At 43.4% G+C, this 20,225-nt stretch overlaps 1 protein-coding gene across 2 annotated transcripts in view; it reads left to right on the plus strand.

The window, feature by feature from the left end:
- The window catches only part of POU2AF2 (POU class 2 homeobox associating factor 2), a 30,859-nt gene extending 13,306 nt beyond the window's left edge, over positions 1-17,553 (plus strand). The window contains exons 2-5 of one of the 2 annotated variants that reach the window (XM_075122184.1): positions 2,063-2,172; positions 13,647-13,689; positions 15,507-15,799; positions 16,537-17,553. In XM_075122184.1, coding sequence (XP_074978285.1) covers positions 13,683-13,689; positions 15,507-15,799; positions 16,537-16,938 — 702 coding nt within the window. In that variant the 5' untranslated portion in view covers positions 2,063-2,172; positions 13,647-13,682 and the 3' untranslated portion in view covers positions 16,939-17,553. The remainder of the gene's footprint in view (positions 1-2,062; positions 2,173-13,646; positions 13,690-15,506; positions 15,800-16,536) is intronic. The other variant, XM_075122185.1, reaches the window with a different exon arrangement.
- The last annotated feature ends 2,672 nt before the right edge of the window (positions 17,554-20,225 follow it).

A 20,225-nucleotide genomic window follows, 5' to 3' on the forward strand; every position in this document is an offset into this window, starting at 1 on the left:
GGTGGAGAACAAGTTCCAGAGTCCTGGGACCCTCACCCCCCACCATACTACTTAGCTCTCATCTAGCATGTTTGATCTTTCTCTTGTAAAGCACTTTGCAAATAAAGGCCATTTTCATTATCCCCATTTTACAAATAGGGAAACTGATGCACAGGGAGGGACATGAATTGGCCATGGTCATCCAGCAGGGCAGTGGCAGGTCTCCCGAGTCCCAGTCCAGTACCCTATCATCTATAATATATCCCTCTCTTTTATAATGATGGGCATCACTTTCGCTGACCACAGCTGTGGCAGTGTGTCAAGGGAAGAGAGGCCTCTCGCAGGTACACAGAACTCACACCCAGTGTTGGTCTGTTGTTTTTTTTTTAAATGAACTAATAATAGAATCTTAAATATACACCAAACAAACCACCTTTTTCATTATGCAAGGCAACATACTGCACAGTATAGACTTCTACCGCTTGAGCCAAAGGAGTAACACTATAGCAGTAGTAGCTGTTATCCGCCAGTGAACCAGCCACTAGGGAAGGATACAGCACCCACTCTGTCAGTGGGGTTACACTTTTTAGATATTACTTACTATTAATTGATGTTATCAAGATCTTTAAACTATCTGGATTTTGTTGAATGTAAATGACAGTTATTCATTTTAAGAAGATAGTAAAAATTTAGTTAAAACAGTGATGAGTGTTAGCAAAAAATGAGGTTACTACCTCTTTACTATATCTGCCTAATTGTTCTTTGTCTCATTGTTCTGTAATTCCATTGTGATTTGGGCTAGTGATTTCAAACGTGTTTTAATCTGTTTTGGTGAGTAGGATCTGAAAATGACTTCAGGGCAGAATTAGTATGATTGAGGCAACTCTTGAGATTACCACATGATTTATAATTTAAAAAACCAACCTTAAACCTTTTTACAGACGTGTAACATTTTGTGAGTGGTATTAACCAAGATGCATCAGAAATTACATGAGGATATGGAAAAACCGCAGCTTGTTGCCCCTAGAAAACCCCACATCCTCTATATATGAAGGCCGCAAAAATGAAAGACGGAAATTAATGAGCTCTATATGTAGCAGCTGCAGAATAAAGCCGTCACCGACTCCTCTGACCACAGATTCTCTCTGACATTGAAGGACAAGGCTAAGACTAGTGGTCTGAGCACAAGACTAGGAGACAGGAACTCCTTGACTTCTCAAACAGCCCATCCCTAGGGAACAACTCTTTGTTTTAATGGAATTTGCTCTGCCTAAATGAGACTCAGAATTACTAATTATTTTACCTTTGCATTGGGATGGTGCTTTCCACACAAGCAGTCAATGGCAGTGCTTGGACTAGAACCCATAACTCCTGACTTAGTTCCCTGTCTGCTAGACCATGCTGCCTACTGAAACAGAGAGTGGGCTTGAGAAACTGGTTCCTCGTTATCTAGAATTCAGCACAGTTTAATCAAAAGCATTGTAATGAGAATGTATTTTAGCTGGACCATTTGGGTTTGGAGTTTTTTGTCCGTGTTGCACTGACAGTAATATTGCCTCAGAGTATGAATGTCTGTGCTAAATATCAACACCCGGGCTTCCAAAGCACCTTATTACCAATTTTCAAAGTCAGATAGGAGTTCCGACTGAGATGAATAGAAGCCGAATGGCTAACTCCCCTTAGTTAACTTTGAAAATCTTAACCACCGATTGTAAGTCACTTATGATCCCCTAGTCATCGCTTGGGTAACACAGGCTAGAGAATTTCACCCACTGATTCCTGCAGCAGAGAGAATTAGTCTTTCTCGCTGGACAGTGGCCATCATCACACCCAATAACTTCTTAATGAACATAAGACAGGGACTGTCGTTTTGTTCTGTGTTCGTACAGTCCCTAGTACAATGGAGTCCTGATCCACAAGCGGGATTCGTAAGAACTATTGCAATACAAATAATAATCTTTTAGGCATACATCCCATCTTGATTTAAAGACACTTGGCAATTTGGCTATCCTTACCTTGGTAAGTTATTCCATTTATTCTACTTACTGGCTGAATTCTGCTCACACATGCTCCCTTTGTTTAGTTCCTACAGACTACAGCAAACGAGTTTACCAAGGAGTGAGAGTAAAACACACAGTCAAAGATCTCCTTGCTGAAAAACGATCAAGACAGACCAGCGGCTCCCGATTCAGCGTGAGTCATGTTTTAAACAGAAATGTCATTGTACATAATCCTGTTGCTTTAAGAGGATTTGCACTGAGCACAATGTACCTGCAACACCGAAGTCTTCACAAAGTTTTGTCCTTAGGCAGCCTTCTTGGTATAGGAGTTTAAAACAAAGGATTAAGAGCCAGGAGGATCTTTCAGGAGTCTAACGTAAGATGAGCTACTGTGGGATGTCAGAAACCACCATCGTCAAGGCAAAAAGCAGGAATATTTGTGCAGTTAGGGTCTGATCCAAAGATCTAATTAATTTTTCATGTCAATGAAACCCTGTGAGCTTTGAATCCCAGGAGGCACAAATCTCACCCACTTTAACTAAACTGGTAACACTAAATTTTCAGTGCCTTTCACACACTTTATGTTATGGCCTTCAAGGACAGATTAATTTACCATCATCTATGTCTGACGAAATCAACTCGATAAAAATGAATGTCCGACCCCAAACGTTATATACCCTACAAGTTCTATTTGGGGGAGGGGGTGTCTTATATTAATAGAAAGAGATAGAGAATCAGCTTGCTGAGGATCCAAAGGCAGAAAACAAAAAAGGGGCATTAACTTTCCCAGTGGAAATTCTATAACTGGGCAGCTGTAATGCAATAGACTTGGAAATTGCTGAATTTTACAGAAACCGAGAATAGCCTCACATGACAAAGCATTGAAGCTACCTATTACTTTTCTTTTACTCTTCCTAACCTGATTTATGGCAAAGACACTTGGTTCCCTTGGCAAGTCAGGGAACATCCTATGCTAGGGACCACTCTGTTCTGTTCTATGCAATGCTATAGATGTTTTTGTACCATGCTTATCTGAGCACCTTCCAACAGTGCATTGAGCAACGTGATTACACACCTATCAGGTGTGGTTTGTTCTCTCATCCTCTCCCAAGAGGGAAAAGCACGTGGAAAAGTGTTTTGTTTTGGTTGGCTGTTGTTATTACATATACCTTTTGCTATATGTTTATATACTAGAGAAAGTAAGGTCGAAGAAATGCGCCTTACATTTGGACTGGAAAGTGGCGAGCTTTGTGATAGTCTTTAGGGGAGTCCTCAAGCTTGGACCATCCCCAGAAAAGGTTTTGTTTCCCGTACTCTGCAAATACTGAAAAAAATAGCCTAACAGTTTGATACAGTGCCAGAATTCTCACTGACTTCCTGGATATGCAGCCGTCTCCCTGGATGGGATGCTAATCGTAAAAGATAACGTGACCAAGAATTGCTGACCACTGGAGATATTGAACAGCTCAGAATTTAAATTTAATCTCCCCTTTTGGAATTTCTGTGTCTACGTACAAGTTAGACATGTCATACGTATGCACTAAAAGATTTCCAAAAGCGATTAACAGCTTGAGATGCTTTAAAGGGGCTTGATTTTCAGAAGGTAGTTGCTCAGCATTTTCTGAAAATCAGACCCTTTTAAGGTGTCCCACACTGGGCACCCAAAAACAGAAGCTCACTCGTCAGTTCTGATAATCTTGGCTATACTTACTAAAGGAGAAACTTTACAAATCAGGGAAGAACTAATTAGAAGAAACAGCAGACTCTGTCTTAACCCAACTAAACTCCTGTCTCTTCTGAATAACTTCTTAGTTGAGATTCAGTCACTAGTGTCTACCTCAAATTCTATACCCTGGACTTGAGCTCTTCAAATTCCTCTTGAGGGTTATCTGTGGCAGAAAGCACTTGAATACCCTTTTGAAGGCACCGAGTTCAGTGGTCTTGGCCAGTTTGCATCAGCTAAGTATCTGACTAAGTAATCTGTAACACAAGCAACTACAGCACCTCTTACTGCAAAGACTTTTCCATTTTTCTTTCATTTTAAACAAAATGGATTCAGAGCTACACTTAAGATGCTCCAAATGTGATTATCAATCACTGTCACTCATACATTATTTATGGAGCTGCCATTATACATGCTGATTATACATGGGCATGGATCCATTATTTCATGCACTGCAAGTCAGCAATAGACTCCGGGGCAGATTCTCCATTCAGACACAATGTGTTTGTGTCAGTTTAACTCCACTGACTTCAGCAGTTATACAGACATAAAACCAGCATCAAGCCCTTCGTGTTTAACCCTTTAGAATACACTCTGGGAATCATCCCATGCGACCAAGTCTCTGGCACTAATTTAACCATGTAACGCGATGTCAGGCTACATTTTGCCTTTCTTAATTCTGTCCAATTACTCTTAGTTATACTCCTGTTCAGAACCCCAAATAATTTCCTTGGAGTTTTAGAGTCTTGGAATAGTTGGACTTTATATTCTTCAGATAGCTCCTGCCCTCCCCAAGATACGCACTTAGGCTGAGATTTTGAAAAATGATTAATTCCCATTGGGTGAAGTCCTGGCCTCACTGAACTCAATGGCAGTTCTGCCATTGTTTTCAGTGAATCCAGGATTTCATGCAAAGTGCCTAAATTTCCTTGAGTGACTTTGCAAATCTTAGCCTAGCTAGTCTCTTAGCCCCACAGATTTATCTCATTTTCATGTTTCACCATAAGTCACATCATCCAGCCCCTGATAAATTTTGTTTCTCTTTTCTGAACTACCAGAAAGACACGGACAACTTGGAGACGGTACAGTCTCCAGAACAGGACACAGTATTCCAGCTGTAATCACATCTGAAAAGATGACTGTGTTGGTAAACTGTTCCCTGGAGGCATTTGCTATTTGTATTACGGTTATGTGATTGGTCACCTTAGTCAAGTGGCATTATTTCTCATCCCTGACTGGCTGGGTATAATTATGATAGACGAGGATGGTAATGTATTATCAAATCACTGAGTCTTTGATTTTCTCAGGGTATGGTGGAAGCAGTTTGTGGAATTAGGAGCAGAATGAGGGACATTTTAGAGCATTTGAAACTTTTTTTTCCTTTCCAAGCCTTTTGAGTCAGGTTTTCACTGTTAGCAAAATTAGGCAGCAAACAGATTTTAAATTAATTTTCTCTCCGTCACATTTGCATCCATTAGCTGCATGTGGCAAAACACAAAAAACAACCAAACAAAGATTCAGCCCATAAATTACGTAAAATAAGAATTTGCCCCACCAAACATGCCAGCTTATGAGACTTGACATAAAGGCCCAAAATGCATAAGAGCATGCACACCTTTGGGCACACCTGACTTGCATAAGTGCATTGGGCACATGCACTTTTGTGCATGCCTAACTCATGCAGCGGCTTTTGAGCAGGCCTGACTTGTGCAAAGGCACGAATGCTTTGAAAAACCAAATGAAACTTCAGACAATGATTCAGGACTGTCATGCTTTATCCACTCTTCACTCTTGAATATACAGATGCCACTCTACTCTGTACTTAGATGCTATGACAGTGGGTATTCTAGGAAGCCCTATGCTAGATAGATAGGCCAGTATTGTAAATGTTTCCTGCCGCCTTATTTGCCATGTTTGTTTTGTATGCAAAAGCAGAACAGTTTGTGTGTATGTAGATAATACAAAATTACTCTGTAGCTAGCTCCTTACAATAGAAGTTATGGAGGTGGGCAAACTTCCTTATTTGCTGGGACAATTCTTTGATTAGTTTGGAAAATAACTGCTGTGAGAAGAGATAAATAGCTAACATAATATAATATTTTGGAATCTGAGTGAACAGCAGGCGAGTGAGCACAATAACGTATATTTATGATGCAGTGTAATTACATTGCACCGTTTGCATGGATCTGATCTTTGCTCGGAAATCAGTAAACCCTTCCTTAGCCAATGAAAGCTCATGGTCACAGATGCCTGCTCCCAGGCTGGCCTGATCATTGTCAGAAAGGTTAGCTAATGGTCTGTTGAGTGACATTAAAACTGTCACCATTCTGCAATAGTAGGTCTTTTATTCTCCAAATGATATAAAATAAATTTGCATTGTGATGATATACAGGTGATTTGCATTTTGATTTCCCACGAATTGCTGTGCCGTGTTACTGTTTCTTCTGATCTATCTGGGTGTTTGGAAAGGAGGAGGCAGAGAGAGCAAGTGTTCCTCTCTGGAAAAAAAAAAAAAGGGACACCTAGTAAATAAATAAATAAATAAATACCACCTAGTTCTTATACAGCACTTTTCATCCATAGATCTCAAAGTGCTTTACAAAGACAGGTCAGTATCATAGTCTTCATTTTACAGATGGGAAAACTGAGGCACAGCGAGGTAAAATGACTTGCCTGAGGTCACTCAGGAGGCCAATGGCGGAGCCAGGAATAGAATTCAGGTCTTCTGAGTCCCAGTCCAGAACTCTATCCACTAGGCAGCACTCCAATGATGCATATTCTCGCTACCCAAAGATGGATCTCCACAAAGGACAGACCCTCTAGCAGAGATTTGCTAAATACAAGAGCTAGCTGAAGTTGTTTCATCAAAATGTTTTAAATGGAAAAAAAATGCACTGAAATTGTATATTTTAGTTGAAATTTTCTGGTTTTTCAACAAACCCCCAAGAAAAAAAAAATCAGATAAAAATTTAAAGTGTTCAATCTGAAAAACAGTTCTGGGTATTTTTGCAGTGAAAAAACAAATTCATGAGAAATTTAGGGAAAGAAAAAAACCAACTCCTTCCATCACACTTTTTAAAATTTCCTGCAAGAAACAATTGGCATTTTTGACCAGCTCCACTAGGAGCGAGAAGGGCCTTGCAGCTTTGTTAAGTTCTGCTGAGGGTTTTATGAACAGTGAGCTGACCTGCCTCGTTAGCAGGACAACCAGATCCTGTGCAGGAGAAAGCATCACTATTATTGTTATTGAATTAGGCCCCGATCCTGCAACTGGATCCATGTGGTTGGATCTGCTGAAATCAGGATCATCCCATGCAGATGCAGTTGCATAACCAAGGTCTGTCTGTTTATTGTTTGCACAGGATCCTCCTCCCGCCCGCCCCCCCGCTCGCCACACACTCCGCTCTCCCCTCAGTGGATGGAGCGTGGCTTGTTTCATAATGCAAGCGAGCCATGTTGCCGAATAATGATGGTAAACTGAAACAGCAGCAGTGCTCTATGCACTTTCTTTCGCAGATCACAGGAAGCATTGCCTAGTAATGTAAATCATTGGAGAACAGGACCCATACCACGATTATTAATGGCTTTACAAACTCTAGCCCTGGTGATGTTAAACAGACTCACTGATCTATACCAACTCCTGCTGTGTGAAAGATACAGTTATCATAATCCTGCAGTGCTGAAAAGAAATAATGCAGGGAGGAAATAGATGAATGAGTTTAAAATAATCTGAGCCACTCACCACCTGATAAGGAAACGCAGAATGAAATCCAAAGTTTAAGCCCAGGCAAATATGTCAGTGTCTGTTCTGATTAATTGCCAGGGAGAATATGCTTCAATGCCCATTCCAAGAGGAGTTAACATCCAAAACCAAGTTAAGCAATTGGTGCTATTGCCAGCTCTCTGGAGCAGTCAATAAGATCAATCTGCTGAGACAATCTGCAGCATATGGAATTACAGCTCAAATGGGGATTTTTAACTATAAAAATAAAAAAATCTGCAGGGCTCACGTATGCCAATATTCCAAGGTGTTTTACATTAGAGACCAGAAGACTAATATGTACTAAGCCCACCTACCCCAAGAGACCCCCTCTCTCCACAGGATACTGCCCTAGAGAGGATAAGCCCAGGCCCCCACACCATATAAAAGTCAACACGTTCTCTATCAGAGTCCCTTTCCCTGGGACCTCTGTCCTGACCCCACAAGGTCTGACATAGCCCACATTTGCTGAGCTCCCAAGCACTCCGCAAAGCTGCCACTGATGCAGGGCGGAGGCAGGGGAGAGTGGTACGGAATTTCTGCCTGGGAGGAAGGGGGGTATTAAACTGTATAAGGCACATGACTGGCGCTTAACTAATAAGAGGGCCAGGTGGGAATCAGCGGTGCTGCTTTGGACTGTTTTGTAACACCAGTCCAATTGTTTTACTGAAGTAAAAGGGCACCCTGAGCTTTGGCTGCGCATGTTGGTGTGGAGTTTCTTTTCAATCTAGATCATAGGAATGAATGAATAGAGGCGAGATCTCCAGCCCAAGCAGGTAGAAAAGTAACAGAGGGTATCAGCATGCTGAATATTCTCAGCGTATTACAGTTCCTAATGCTCATGCTGCATGTCTGAGTGTCCAGCCCACTAAGCGCATTTGCAGCGTTTACTCAAATGCCTTTGTAAAATGGCATTTTTAAATTTTAAACTACTTGCGGTGATGGTCTAATGATGGCCCAGGGCAGTTTAAAGCAACTGATTCAAAGCTTAGCAGAAGTCTCTCTTACCTTAAATTTCAAAGTGCTTGTTTATTAGTGTAGAAACATTTTTTATTTCTATTTCTTATGTACAAGAGGGCAAAACAGTCATTTTATTAGTGAAAATGTAAAATAAGGGTGAAACGAGGGGAAATCTGGGGCCCCAGGCCCCCACCTTGGCCCCATACCAGATGATGGATGGGCAGCCTTGGTCAAAATTAAGTTAGTGGTGTTGTGGCTCCATACACTGGATTGCAACACAACTGACTCAAATTTGGCCTGTCCACCCCGTCATGATGGAGGGGAGGCTAGCCCAAATTTGCATGAGTGGCGTTGTGACTTGGGACATGGGGTCGCAATGCTACTCAGATTTGAAGCGGCCAGATAAGTAACTTGGGCCCCCTCCTTAGCAAAATTCTGGTTGCATTCCTGGTAACAAACCCTACCATGGGGTATCGGCTGGTTTTGAACCTGGGTCCTATGGTCCAAAAAAAGGGAGTGCTATCACACGAGTTAAAGGAGTTTCTGGCAGACTGCTGTTTGCACCATAAAACTTGACTGCATTGTCTAAAATGCAAGAACTCAGTAAACCTGGAACTCTCTCTCGCTCTCTCAGATTACAAAAAAGTTTCCTGCCTGCCAAAAAATACATACCATCCAGAGTCAGGCACTTGTTGAACTGGAGGAGAGAACACAAGACTTCAGCTAGTGGCCAGGGTTTACTGCTAAATTGGCAGCAGTACGAGAGAGTTTTGAGGCAAACGTGTATGTTTAATAGCACCCTAGCTTGGTGCTGAAGGCTAGGCTGTAATTAGAAGAGTGCCTGTGTGCATTTGCTGACTAGTGACTCAGACATGCTTGTCCTAGCCCCTGCGATTGGTGTCTTGGTCCATGCAACGCAGTAGAGGAGCAGGGGGCAGTTAAGAGTCACAAAATTACAACTATCCCTGCGTCTCTCTGCCTCTTGGCTCTTTTTTCTCCCAAGCCCTGGCTGGCCCTTAGTTCCTTCCAAGCGCTGTCTCTACAGCAGCTGCAATTCTCCCCTACCTGTTACTGCCTCTTTCTCAGTCTGATGGAAAGGTATCCCTCATTTTCTGGGCTAGTACTCCCCTGAAACTGATGCTGGTCTCTCCATTTCATTTGCCAACTGGGCCCTTAGTCTTAAACCCACCCTTACTCACATGAGTAATCTTTCCTCACATGAACTGTCCCAGTAAACTCTGTAGGACTATATCAGAACAAACAAGAATTGCTAGACTGAATCAGACCAGGGCTCCACCCTGTCTCCTGCAGTGGCTGGTACCAGCTGCTTTAGAGGAAGGTGCCAGAAACCCTGCAGTTATAAGATAACCTGACCCCATGGAAAGTTTCTGCCTCTGCCCTCAATAGCTCGATGTTGGTTTAAGCCTGTAGCAGGAGGCTTTATATCCTAGAGAAAGATTACTCAGGGTACGTACATGCAGAGAGAGGGATGTCTGAATAAGATTTGCATGGTCAAGTTCTAACCTGATATAATATAGTGCGTTCTCTTTGACAAAGCTCATCAGGATTCACTGGCCAGGATTTTCACAAGTGGCTAGTGATCTGGGGTGCCCAGCCAGATCCCCCTTAAGGAAGCTGATTTTCACAGGTGGGTGCTCAGCACTTAGTGAAAATCCAGACCCTTTAAAGGGACAGAAGTCGGGCCCCTCAAATACTGACAGAGCTAAAATCATTTCTCTCTTTCTGACATCCTAGCCATTGCTTTTACTTTGTGATTTAAAGTATTTTATGTCTAAAATGAGAAACACCCCAGATTGACTAGTTAGGAGCAGTAAAAGGGAAAAAAAGAGCTGATTCACTTCTTTTCTCTGTTTTCAGTATATTCCCCAAAGCAGCTCTGAACAAGTTGGCTAAATTCTGTAAAATACTCCCCCATAAAACTGCCTGGGCAGTCCTGCCAGTGGGTTACTCTTTCCTCAAACCTCTTATCTTTGCAGACTGGGTCACCTATTAGTTCGAATGAGCTCATTTTCATGAGGGAGCCCATAGGCAGCTGTGAACTTACCATGTTAGCTAAAGGAAGTCTTAACACTGGCAAATTTAATTCAAATATAAACCTCTAAATTTGGTTGCCTGGCATGGCAGGAACCTCCTGTTTGCTCTATGCAAACTGGAAATTGTATACTGTACCACCTTACAGGGTCAAAAGCAGTGGAATAGTTAAAAATCTCTCTTGGTGGGGTTGTTTTGTTTTGTTTTCAAATAGGGTTTAGAAGTTTGGAGAAAGACCTCAGCACAAAATATTGGTGTCAGTGCTCACAGCGACGGGCATCTGAGCTTTTCCATATAGAGAAAGCTGCAGGTTCCAGGTTATGCAGAAACCTGCTCACACAGTTGTAGTAGCAGCATTTGTATGATGCGCTGGAGGTAATCTGAAACGGAGGGCGGAGGCATGAAATATTATTCAGGGCTTGCTTGACCTCCGCTGAACTTCAAGTGCCAGGTGATATATTTTTAACATTGTGTTCCAGCTGCGCTGAAGGAGTAGGAGTTAGGTGTTCAGAGGTGCCACTCATTTCATTTGCAAAGAGGGTCCAAGCAGGTGGCCCAGTTCAGCATCTCGGAGAAGTGAATGGAGAACTCTGTCAGACCAATGGTCCAGCTAGCCCAGTAGCCAGTCTCCTGACAGTGGCCAGTGCCAAATGCTACAGAAGGAATGAACAGAACAGGGATGTCGAGTGATCCATCTCATCATCCAGTCTCAGCTTCTGGCAGTTGGAGGTTTAGGGATACCTGGAGCATGGGTCAAATAATTCTCATTTGGGCCATATTTTATGGAAACTCAAGACTAAGAAAATGCAGCTTCCTAAACTCATAGAAATGACAGTAGAAATGACTCTAAGCAAGGTATATTTACTGCTAATAGGAATTTGAATTGGGATGCCAAGGAGGCGAGATCCTCCTGGAGCAAAGTGATGCATAGTGATTCAGAGCACAATATTAATAGAATGGCTAAATGTCTCAGCTGGATGATAAAACTGGTATTCAGTGTTTTGCTTTCTACGTTAAGCGAAAACTCATGGCCAGCATAACAAACAAACAAACAATGTTTAGTGAAAAATAAAATTTAACTGTTGCAAAACTTTCGCATTCTAGAATGCATTTGCATCAATATTTTACCTGTTCTTTGAAAAACTAAAACATGTATTTAAAAAGAAGCATTGGCCCTGCATGTGAGCACCCAGTTCATGAGTCAGATTCTCCGCCCCCACGTAAGTCATCCCATGCTCTGTGACTGGAGCTGCAGGGGAGCTCCTGGCTGCAATGCACAGAGCTCTGCCCCCCATTTGTTCTCCTCTGCTCACTTTTCTGCAGGAGGGGAGCACGCAGGCCTGCGTTAATTGGATAGTTACATGGTTAACAGACTGCTACCTTGGTTGTTTTTAACTGAATTCATACACACATGGGCCCCAGTCCTGTAGTCAGATCCCTGTGGGATGATCCCTGCACTCGTATGGAACCCCACTGGGACTCTGCACAGGTGTAAGAATTCATCCGTGTGGCTCCAATTACAGTATCAGGACTATCATGTCATAAATGCTTTTCACAGCCTAATGTTCGTTGATTAATCTGCCATAACTTATACCCCTCCCTCCATCACCACCACCCCTTTACTTCCATTTGCTGATATTGGTGCCTTTTAATTCTGCCTCAGGTGAAGCAATAAAACTGTGGGAAAATGACCAGGCTCACATTGCAAGCACTATAGATGGCTGATCTGTTAATGACTTCTATAGAAGGAGTGTGTGATTAGAATACGCAACTGAAACTCTGCTACAAATCCATAAATATTCCCCCCTATTCTTTGTGCAGGACAACACCACCTCGTGCATGTGCAATGACTCACCTTCAGAGATCATCAGTGGGGTTTGAACTCCAGACCCTTAGTCCCAAAGCACAGATCTGTTGGGATAACTGGTCCTACAAATTTGCCTGAATTGTGAGCTCAGCTGTGAGAAGCGAGTGAAAGTTCATAAAGTGTCACAATAACCATTAATAATAAAAGTTGATGGGAAAAGTTACAAAAGGGAGACAGACTGAACTAGTGCAAACAGAAAGGCCTCCTGATATAATTCAAGGACTGTTTTAAGATCATGCTTGGTAAACGAGACAACATCAGACCAAAAGATCAATGAACCATAATTGGTGTGCCAGAAATTAAGTCTATTGATGGACAAAATAATGACAGGACAGACTATTCTGCCCATCACTCCCCTTTGGAGTCCTTAAAGAAAGACTTCAGGGAGAAAATATTAGCAACTGGTGTGAGCTTCAACATTATGGCTGCCACCCCCCACCGTCTTCTGGGACCCTGGCCCTACATCATCCTGATCCTGAGGATGCCCATCATCATCATCAAATTGCCCAGACTGGGCCACAGATGGCCCAGATGATGCGGCTACCTCCACCAGCTCCAGCTAAATCCTGAACCTTGTTTAAAACTGTTTAATGTTGGACTGTAATTGGGGCATGTTAACAACTTTGACTTTTTAGGCTCCTTTATTCCATTTAAATTGATACAACAAACCTCGATTCCTTGAGCTAAATGAGCAATTCCATTCACTGGTAGCAGCAGTTGGTTGTTATCCACTAGCAGACCAGCCACTAGAGGGGGACATGACATACACTTTGCCAGTGTGGTACAGATATAGAGCCTGGCTTTCCTTTGTACTGCCCACAAAGAGTAATTTACACCTGTGCAGAGTAGGTGTGAAATGCTACAAATCAGAACAAAACAATTTACACCCCCCTTTCCACTGGTATATATGACTGCGATGGTGCAGGGCTATGGAGTATCAGGCACAAGTTTTAACACAGAGGATCCTGGACATTGAATCGTTTGGGGCTGACTCTCACATGAAGGCCACTTTACACCATGCTGACTGTGTAAAGGAACTTTAATGTAAATGAGCGTCAAGCCCTGTTATCTTGATTTTCCTGCCATTATCAGCATTTGTCTGAGCGCTCTGAAATCTCTTCCTAGCCTCCATCTACTAATACTTTCTCTCTCCAGAGCTTGCAATCTTGTGCCTAATTGCTTCTTATTCGTAGCTTCAGTGAGATTCCAAAACTACATTGAAATGATGCAAAACCCACTTCCAAGCTACACATTTACGCTCTGGCTTGCAGAAGAAAACACTTTCAATGTCTCTTTATTTTTTAGGGCAGTGCCAGCACCCCTCCGTCTCCATTTGTCCAAATGTCAGGTGAGTATTTTCACTAAATCATACATGACTTTAGTGTCGGCAATCCAGTGCCATTTCTATCTCATTCTTCCTGTGAAGGGCCTTGAAAATACTACCACGAAGATCTGTAGTGGTGCCACCCACCACTCAGAGAGGAGAATCACTGAAGGATTAACTCAGAAGTATCCTAATGACATTCAATTCCTTCCCTGAAGTTCCAAGGGAAGGGAGACAAGGTGAACTGACTCCAAGAGGGGAAGGACAGTCTTGAAATTAAGGCACTGAGTTGGAACTCGGAGAACGAGGCTCAGTTTCTGTCTGTATTCAACTCCTTATATGACCTTAGACAAATCACTTAAATTGCTCTGTGCCTCAGTTTCCCTTCTGTAAAATGGGGAGAAGACTACTTCCTTTGTCCATCTTTTCTAGTTACACTGCAAGCTCTTTGGGGCAGCAGCTGTCTCTCACTCTCAGTGGCATTGGCGGAAGACAGGATACTGGGCTAGATGGACCATTGGCCTTACCCAGAATGGCCGTTCTTATGTTTGTATGATGCCTAGCACAATGGGGCTCTGATCTCAGCTGGGATCTCTAGGTGCTATTGTAATATGAAGAACAATGCTGGCATGTACTCTGCACATGTTATTACATAAGCAGAGACGAAAGCATATCTGCCTAAGGGAGATACTGCCCTAGTGCTAATGGCCCAGGAGGAGCCAGCAGTGCTGCTGAGAGATGCCTCCTGAGAGTGGACATGGGGTTGCCGCTAATGTACAGCCTCACACAGCTCCACATTATAGTAGAAATCGCGGTTTCCCATTGGGATAGATGGGGAAAGTGCAAAAGCTGGTATGGTTCATTTCAGGAGGGCATAGTAAATGGATGGATGGATGGGAGCTGGGAGGCAGATGGTTAACCCCCCATCTCCCACACACAAGGTATGAGAGGGGAACAGAAAGGGAGGAAAAGTAGGGGAAGGGCAGAGGCCAAAACAGCTGGTCCCCAGCCCATGGGCAGAGCAGTTCAGTGCAGAGCATCCCAACAAAGGCCCCAATTTAGCAAAACGTGATTTACTTTGCTGAACAGACATTGACCTAAACACATACGTTTGTGCTTTGCTGAATCAGACAATGCTGGGTTTGCTGAGGTTTAACTGGTACCTGAATTGGGCGTACCTGAGTCTATGGGAGATGGGTTTCTGGATTTTCAATAAAGAGAGTTTGTCAAGTTCTGGTACAACACACCCCAAGACTGAGAGAAAGGGGAAGGCCATGCTGTGATTTGGGTTGATAATTTTGTAATTTTATAGAGTTTAAGGCCAGAAGGGACAATTAGATAATCTAGTCTGACCTCCTGTATATTGCAGGCCGTTAAATTTCACTCAGTTACCACCATATTGAATCCCATAATTCGGGATAAACTAAAGCATTTCAGTCCTCGGAGACTAAACTGGTGTGTGCCACAAGCAGAGAACAGGAGAAACTGAGGTGAGATCAATGCCTGAGCCCCCTGCAATGGAAGGGAAATGATTAGGTGAGATCTTCCGAGAAGATCCTAGCTTGTGATCCGTGCCCCATGCTACAGAGGAAGGCAAAAAAAAAAAAAAAAACCCAACCAAGGGCCCTGTAATGACCATGGGAGTAAAAACCTGCCGTGTGGGGACACTTGTTTAACAACAGGATTCTCTCCGGCCCTGGGAAGTGGGCAGATGTTTGTTACAGATGGAGGGGAGAGTTCTGTGGGTTTCAGCTCTGTTGATTTGCCCAATGAATTTTGACTCAGTGGATGGTGACTTTGACATGACCTTTCATTGGTATGACTTCCATCTTTCTCGCCAGCAGGCTCCATGGCCATGTCTGGTTACTATGGAGTTCGGAGACCATTCATGTCTGATTTGGATTTCCACAACACTAAGCCGCTTTCAAATGATGTTTATGCTTCATCCCTGGGGGCAAAGTCCTTTCCATGTGACTCCTCTGCCGTTCAAGGGTACCCGCCGCTACTGGACCCCTACTTCACCGAGGACTATCGTGCTGCTGCTGTAACACCCAGCACTAGCTCCCTTTTCAGCACCTCCTCGCTGCCCCCGCTCCTGCCGCCCTTCCCCAGTGATTCAGCACATTTCTTAATAGTGAGTCTGTGTACTGATTTGAATGTGGTATCCAGGGTTAAATGGTGGCTTGGATTGTGCAGAGGGTGTACCACATCTGGACGCCTGGTACTAGAGCAGATGGAGCCTTGGGCTGATCCATTATGACCGCTCCTAGGCTGCTGTGTTCCTGTCTCCTGCTGCCTAGCGATGCCTCCCTGGCTGTCCCATTGGGACCTGTCAGTTCTGCTTGTGGGAGGAGAGTTGATTGGAAGTGTCACAAGGTTCTCCTGCCCCTACCACTCCAAGGAGCAAGAACCAAGCTCAGTCCCACACCCACAGCGCCGGCATGGCATGTATCTGTATGCTCCACCCTCCCTCTTCAGACCCCCACTGGAATGATAACTAAGGCCCTGATCCAGCTGAGCACTTATGGATATGCTTAATTCCAATTGACTTCACTGGGACTACTCGTGGGCTTACAGTTAAAGTGCTTTGCTGGATCAGTGCCTAAGACAATCATGTCTGATCTGGAACTGGGTGCAGTGTAGTTTACTCGTGCCATAAATTCTGGCTCTGTTTTCCTTAATCACTTTTTACACACTCTGCTAATGTTGCAGGGCAACACAGAGCTCACTGTGTGGGGCCTAGGTTAGAAAGCAGGAATAGCTTAGCTTGGTAAACTCGGAAGCTAGAAGACCCAGTAGATTACATATTTGTCTTTTTGCTCTGGAACATGGCATTATTCTCAAAGATCTCCCTCACCCTCTTTCCAACAGAGAGACTCCTGGGAGCAGGCCATGCCTGACAGCCTCAACCAATCAGATGCCGTGTGCTCAGATTCCCTACAAACCTTGCTCACAACTACCAACTGCCTCACCTCTCACGAGACTGGAAGCACTTCCCAGTATAGAAGCTTGAGCTGGAGTTCTGCCATCCCAGGAGCCCAGTCCTACCCTTTGCATGCTTTTGAAGATGTCCACTACGTACCCAGTTACCCTGCCACCTCATCCTATTCCTTTTCACCATTTACGGCTGTAACGAATGACCTACCTCCCAAGACTCTCCCCCTCTCATCAGAGGAACCCTTAGATACAACCTCCCTTCATGACAACTCCTCTTGGGCAAAAGAAGATGGGAGTCCAGTCTGGGGGACATATGAATGCCGAAGAACTTATTGAGGAAAGCTCACAGTTGGTGACAAATTAGAATTAACCTTCACTCAGACAGCTGAATTGATTGTAGGATATTTCCCTATAATTAATCATTGAAAATTGAGGACAGTGATAACATACTTGGAGGCAAAAATGCTATGAAGGAAATATTCGTTTCTAAAATCAGTACATTACTTAATGCTCTGTTTAACAATGTAACTGTTAGGGTTACTGTGTAGCTTGTAGACAACGGTCTCAATCCAATGCCCAGAGAAAGTCAACGTAAAAAGTCCAATGACTTCAGTGGTCTTTGGATCAGTCCCAGTTCGGAAAGCAACCTTAAGAAACAGGACCTCATCTTTTTAGCTGATAAACCATGTCTATTTAAACAACAGAAGATTTGTAGAAAGTGATTCTACAAAAAGATAATTATGGAGGGGTAGGATGGAAGCCTTTTCAAATAATTTAAGTTCTGTATAGTGATATCTTACTATATACCACATACATGTAAATTTCAAATGCCAATGTTATGTAAATATGGCATTGTCCTAGGGTGATAGTTATGGAAGGGATAGTAAATACATGGTGAACTTGGACAGACAGCATACCAGGCTATGACAAATAAACTTCTGTAACCTGAAATCCGCCACAATGGATTGCTTCAAGGAAAATTAAGATTGCTGTATATGAGTGCTTATCTGTTACAGTGGTTTTCATACCCAAATAATTACTATTTGTTATTATTCATTTATTGTGTGTAATGCTCCAAACAGCTCCAAGCCCCCCTTGTGCTATGCAAATACATAGTGACAGTCCCTGCCCAAAGAGCTTGTAATCTAAAACCCAGATCCTGCAAAGACTTAACTTTAAACATGTAAATGGTCCCATTGATGTGTAAATGGTCCCACTGACTTCAAAGACACTGCTCCGGGGTGCAGAGGTCTGCCTGTATGGATTCATTTGCAGGTTGAAGGCCAATGTTTCTCCCAAAGCCATTCTAAATCAGAGCTGTATGAGTATTTCTTGAAGCACAGAGGAAGAGGTGTGTGTATATAAATTATACAATCATATTTTGAAGGCCCATAATTTTACACCCCTAACTTTGTTTTTTCCCCTAATGGCAAGGTCCATTAAACTCAAAATATCCCTTTATTATTATTTGCATTGTGGTACCACCTAGCAGTCCCAGCCAATATCAGGGCCCCGCTACGCTAGGTGCTGTATGAACACAGTGAGAGATAATCCCTGTTCCAGTGATCTGAAAATCTAGACAAGGGATACAAAAAGGTGGGAAGAAAAACTAAGTACAGTGGGGAAAGCCTGTTGATTTCACTGGGAGTTAGGCATCTAAATATGGTTGAGCATGTGGGCCAAAATGACATCTCTAAGATCCCACCGCAGGATACTGACAGAACCAGGAATAGAGCCCAGGTCTCCGTATCACAGGCCAATGTCCTGTCCACTGGATCATACTCCTCTTTTGCCAAGACGACACGTAATTACTATTTTTTTTTTCTCATGTGATGAAATTCAGCAGCCTAGATCTCACAAGCAGCCCTACAACAGCCAGCCAGGAAGGAGTGGGAACAATATGCAATGGATAAAAAACAATTGTAAGGAAACAAATGGTAGTTTCATGCTTCCAAAGAGATTATAGAAAGAGAAGTGAGAAAATACATTTTTAAACTGATTACAAAGTACCTCAGCTGTGTCCCTTTAAAAAGCATATCAGAACTTTAACCAATGTGTGTTCATGTCTTCACACCTCCCAAAGCCAGCTGTTCGCTCCCTTGCAAAGAGCCCTGTGAGTTGAAAAAAGATGTGTGTCGCCAGGAGCTCTGTGTGGCCACTAGAGGTAGCTGTACACACACACGGAACCAGGCCTGTCCCTTTTGTCTGCACAAAGCACAAACCAGAACCTACATCAATTATTAGGTTTCTAGTTAACTTCTTATGTTAGTAGCAATTTTGTTTCCAGAGCAGCTGATGCCTTCTCCTTTGATGGGGAATGGTCCCTTAGCGTGGCAACAGGAAAGAAGCAATTTTTTAGTTTAGAAGACATCGGACATGATTATCATGGGTAAATCCTCAGGTCTGTCTGAATTATGCTCAGCACAAGGCCTGAGGAGTGTGGGGGAGACAAGGTGGTTTAAAGCTATATTTGCACCCTCTCCCATCACTGATTAGATCCTGGGGGCAGCCAGGGGCATCAAGGCTGCTCTAATCTCCACCAGCTAGTAACAGCAATCCAGGGGTTGTTACGCAGTCAGTGGGATCCCAGGAGACAAAGGTACTCCCGCCACACCTTCTCCTGTCCCAACTATGCACTTAACCCGGAGGGGATGGGACCATCAGGAGGTTGTGTAGAGGCGACGATACCAGCCAGGGATTCCTCTGCAATGGGGGACTATCCACGTGGCAGCAATGCCAAAGGGTCCAAGATGGACCTGAGGATTTGCCCCACACAAATTGGTGGTCATTTCAGCGGCTTCTTAGAAATCAGTTATGAGCACAGCAGGGAGCTCCTCCCATTCTGGCTGCTCACACATTTCAATCAGGCAGTGAGAAATCGGGGCCTTTAAAGGTGTGTAAAGCATTCTCAAGGATTTCTCCAAACCTCCTAAGGGAAGGAGCGCTCTTCCCTGATTGACCCAGGAACACAGACCTTTCTGCCTTTTACAATATGCTGCACAACCACGAATGGCTAGTTTAAACAACCAAAGCCTCTGGTACTGTGTTTGCAGTGCTGAGTCTGACCAAAGGTCCATCTAGCCCAGGATCCTGTCTTCTGACAGTGACCAATGGCAGGAGCCCCAAAGGGAACGAACAGAACAGATAATGATCAAGTGATCCATCCTTTGTCGCCCATTCCCAGCTTCTGGCAAACAGAGGCTAGGGACACCATCCCTGCCCAGCCTGGCTAATAGCCATTGGGAACAAAAATAAACCCTAAGGGAGCCCAGCCCCAAGAATGCAGATATTACTCCAGTTACTGCTGAGCGCTACCCTCCTTCAGAATCTGGCCCCAGTTACACATGCAGAGCATGTTAGAAAATGTCCCCAATAATTAGGTATTTTGAAATACTCGGTAGCTCTTGTCAGTTCTCTACTCAAGCTATACATGACCATCCAGAATGCAAACTGGTGATTAATCACCTTCATACCCAGCAATGCCCCTAATGCATGAGAGTTTATTAGGTACCCCTTTGCCCGCCTATGATAAGAAAGGGTCAATTGGAGCATCTTTCTTGGTACCACACATTATTTTTAAGATTGGCTAGTTGTCATGGCAAAAAAAAAAAAAAAAAAAAAGG

Source organism: Caretta caretta, chromosome 22 (assembly GCF_965140235.1).
Source record: "Caretta caretta isolate rCarCar2 chromosome 22, rCarCar1.hap1, whole genome shotgun sequence".
Lineage (NCBI taxonomy): Eukaryota > Metazoa > Chordata > Testudines > Cheloniidae > Caretta > Caretta caretta.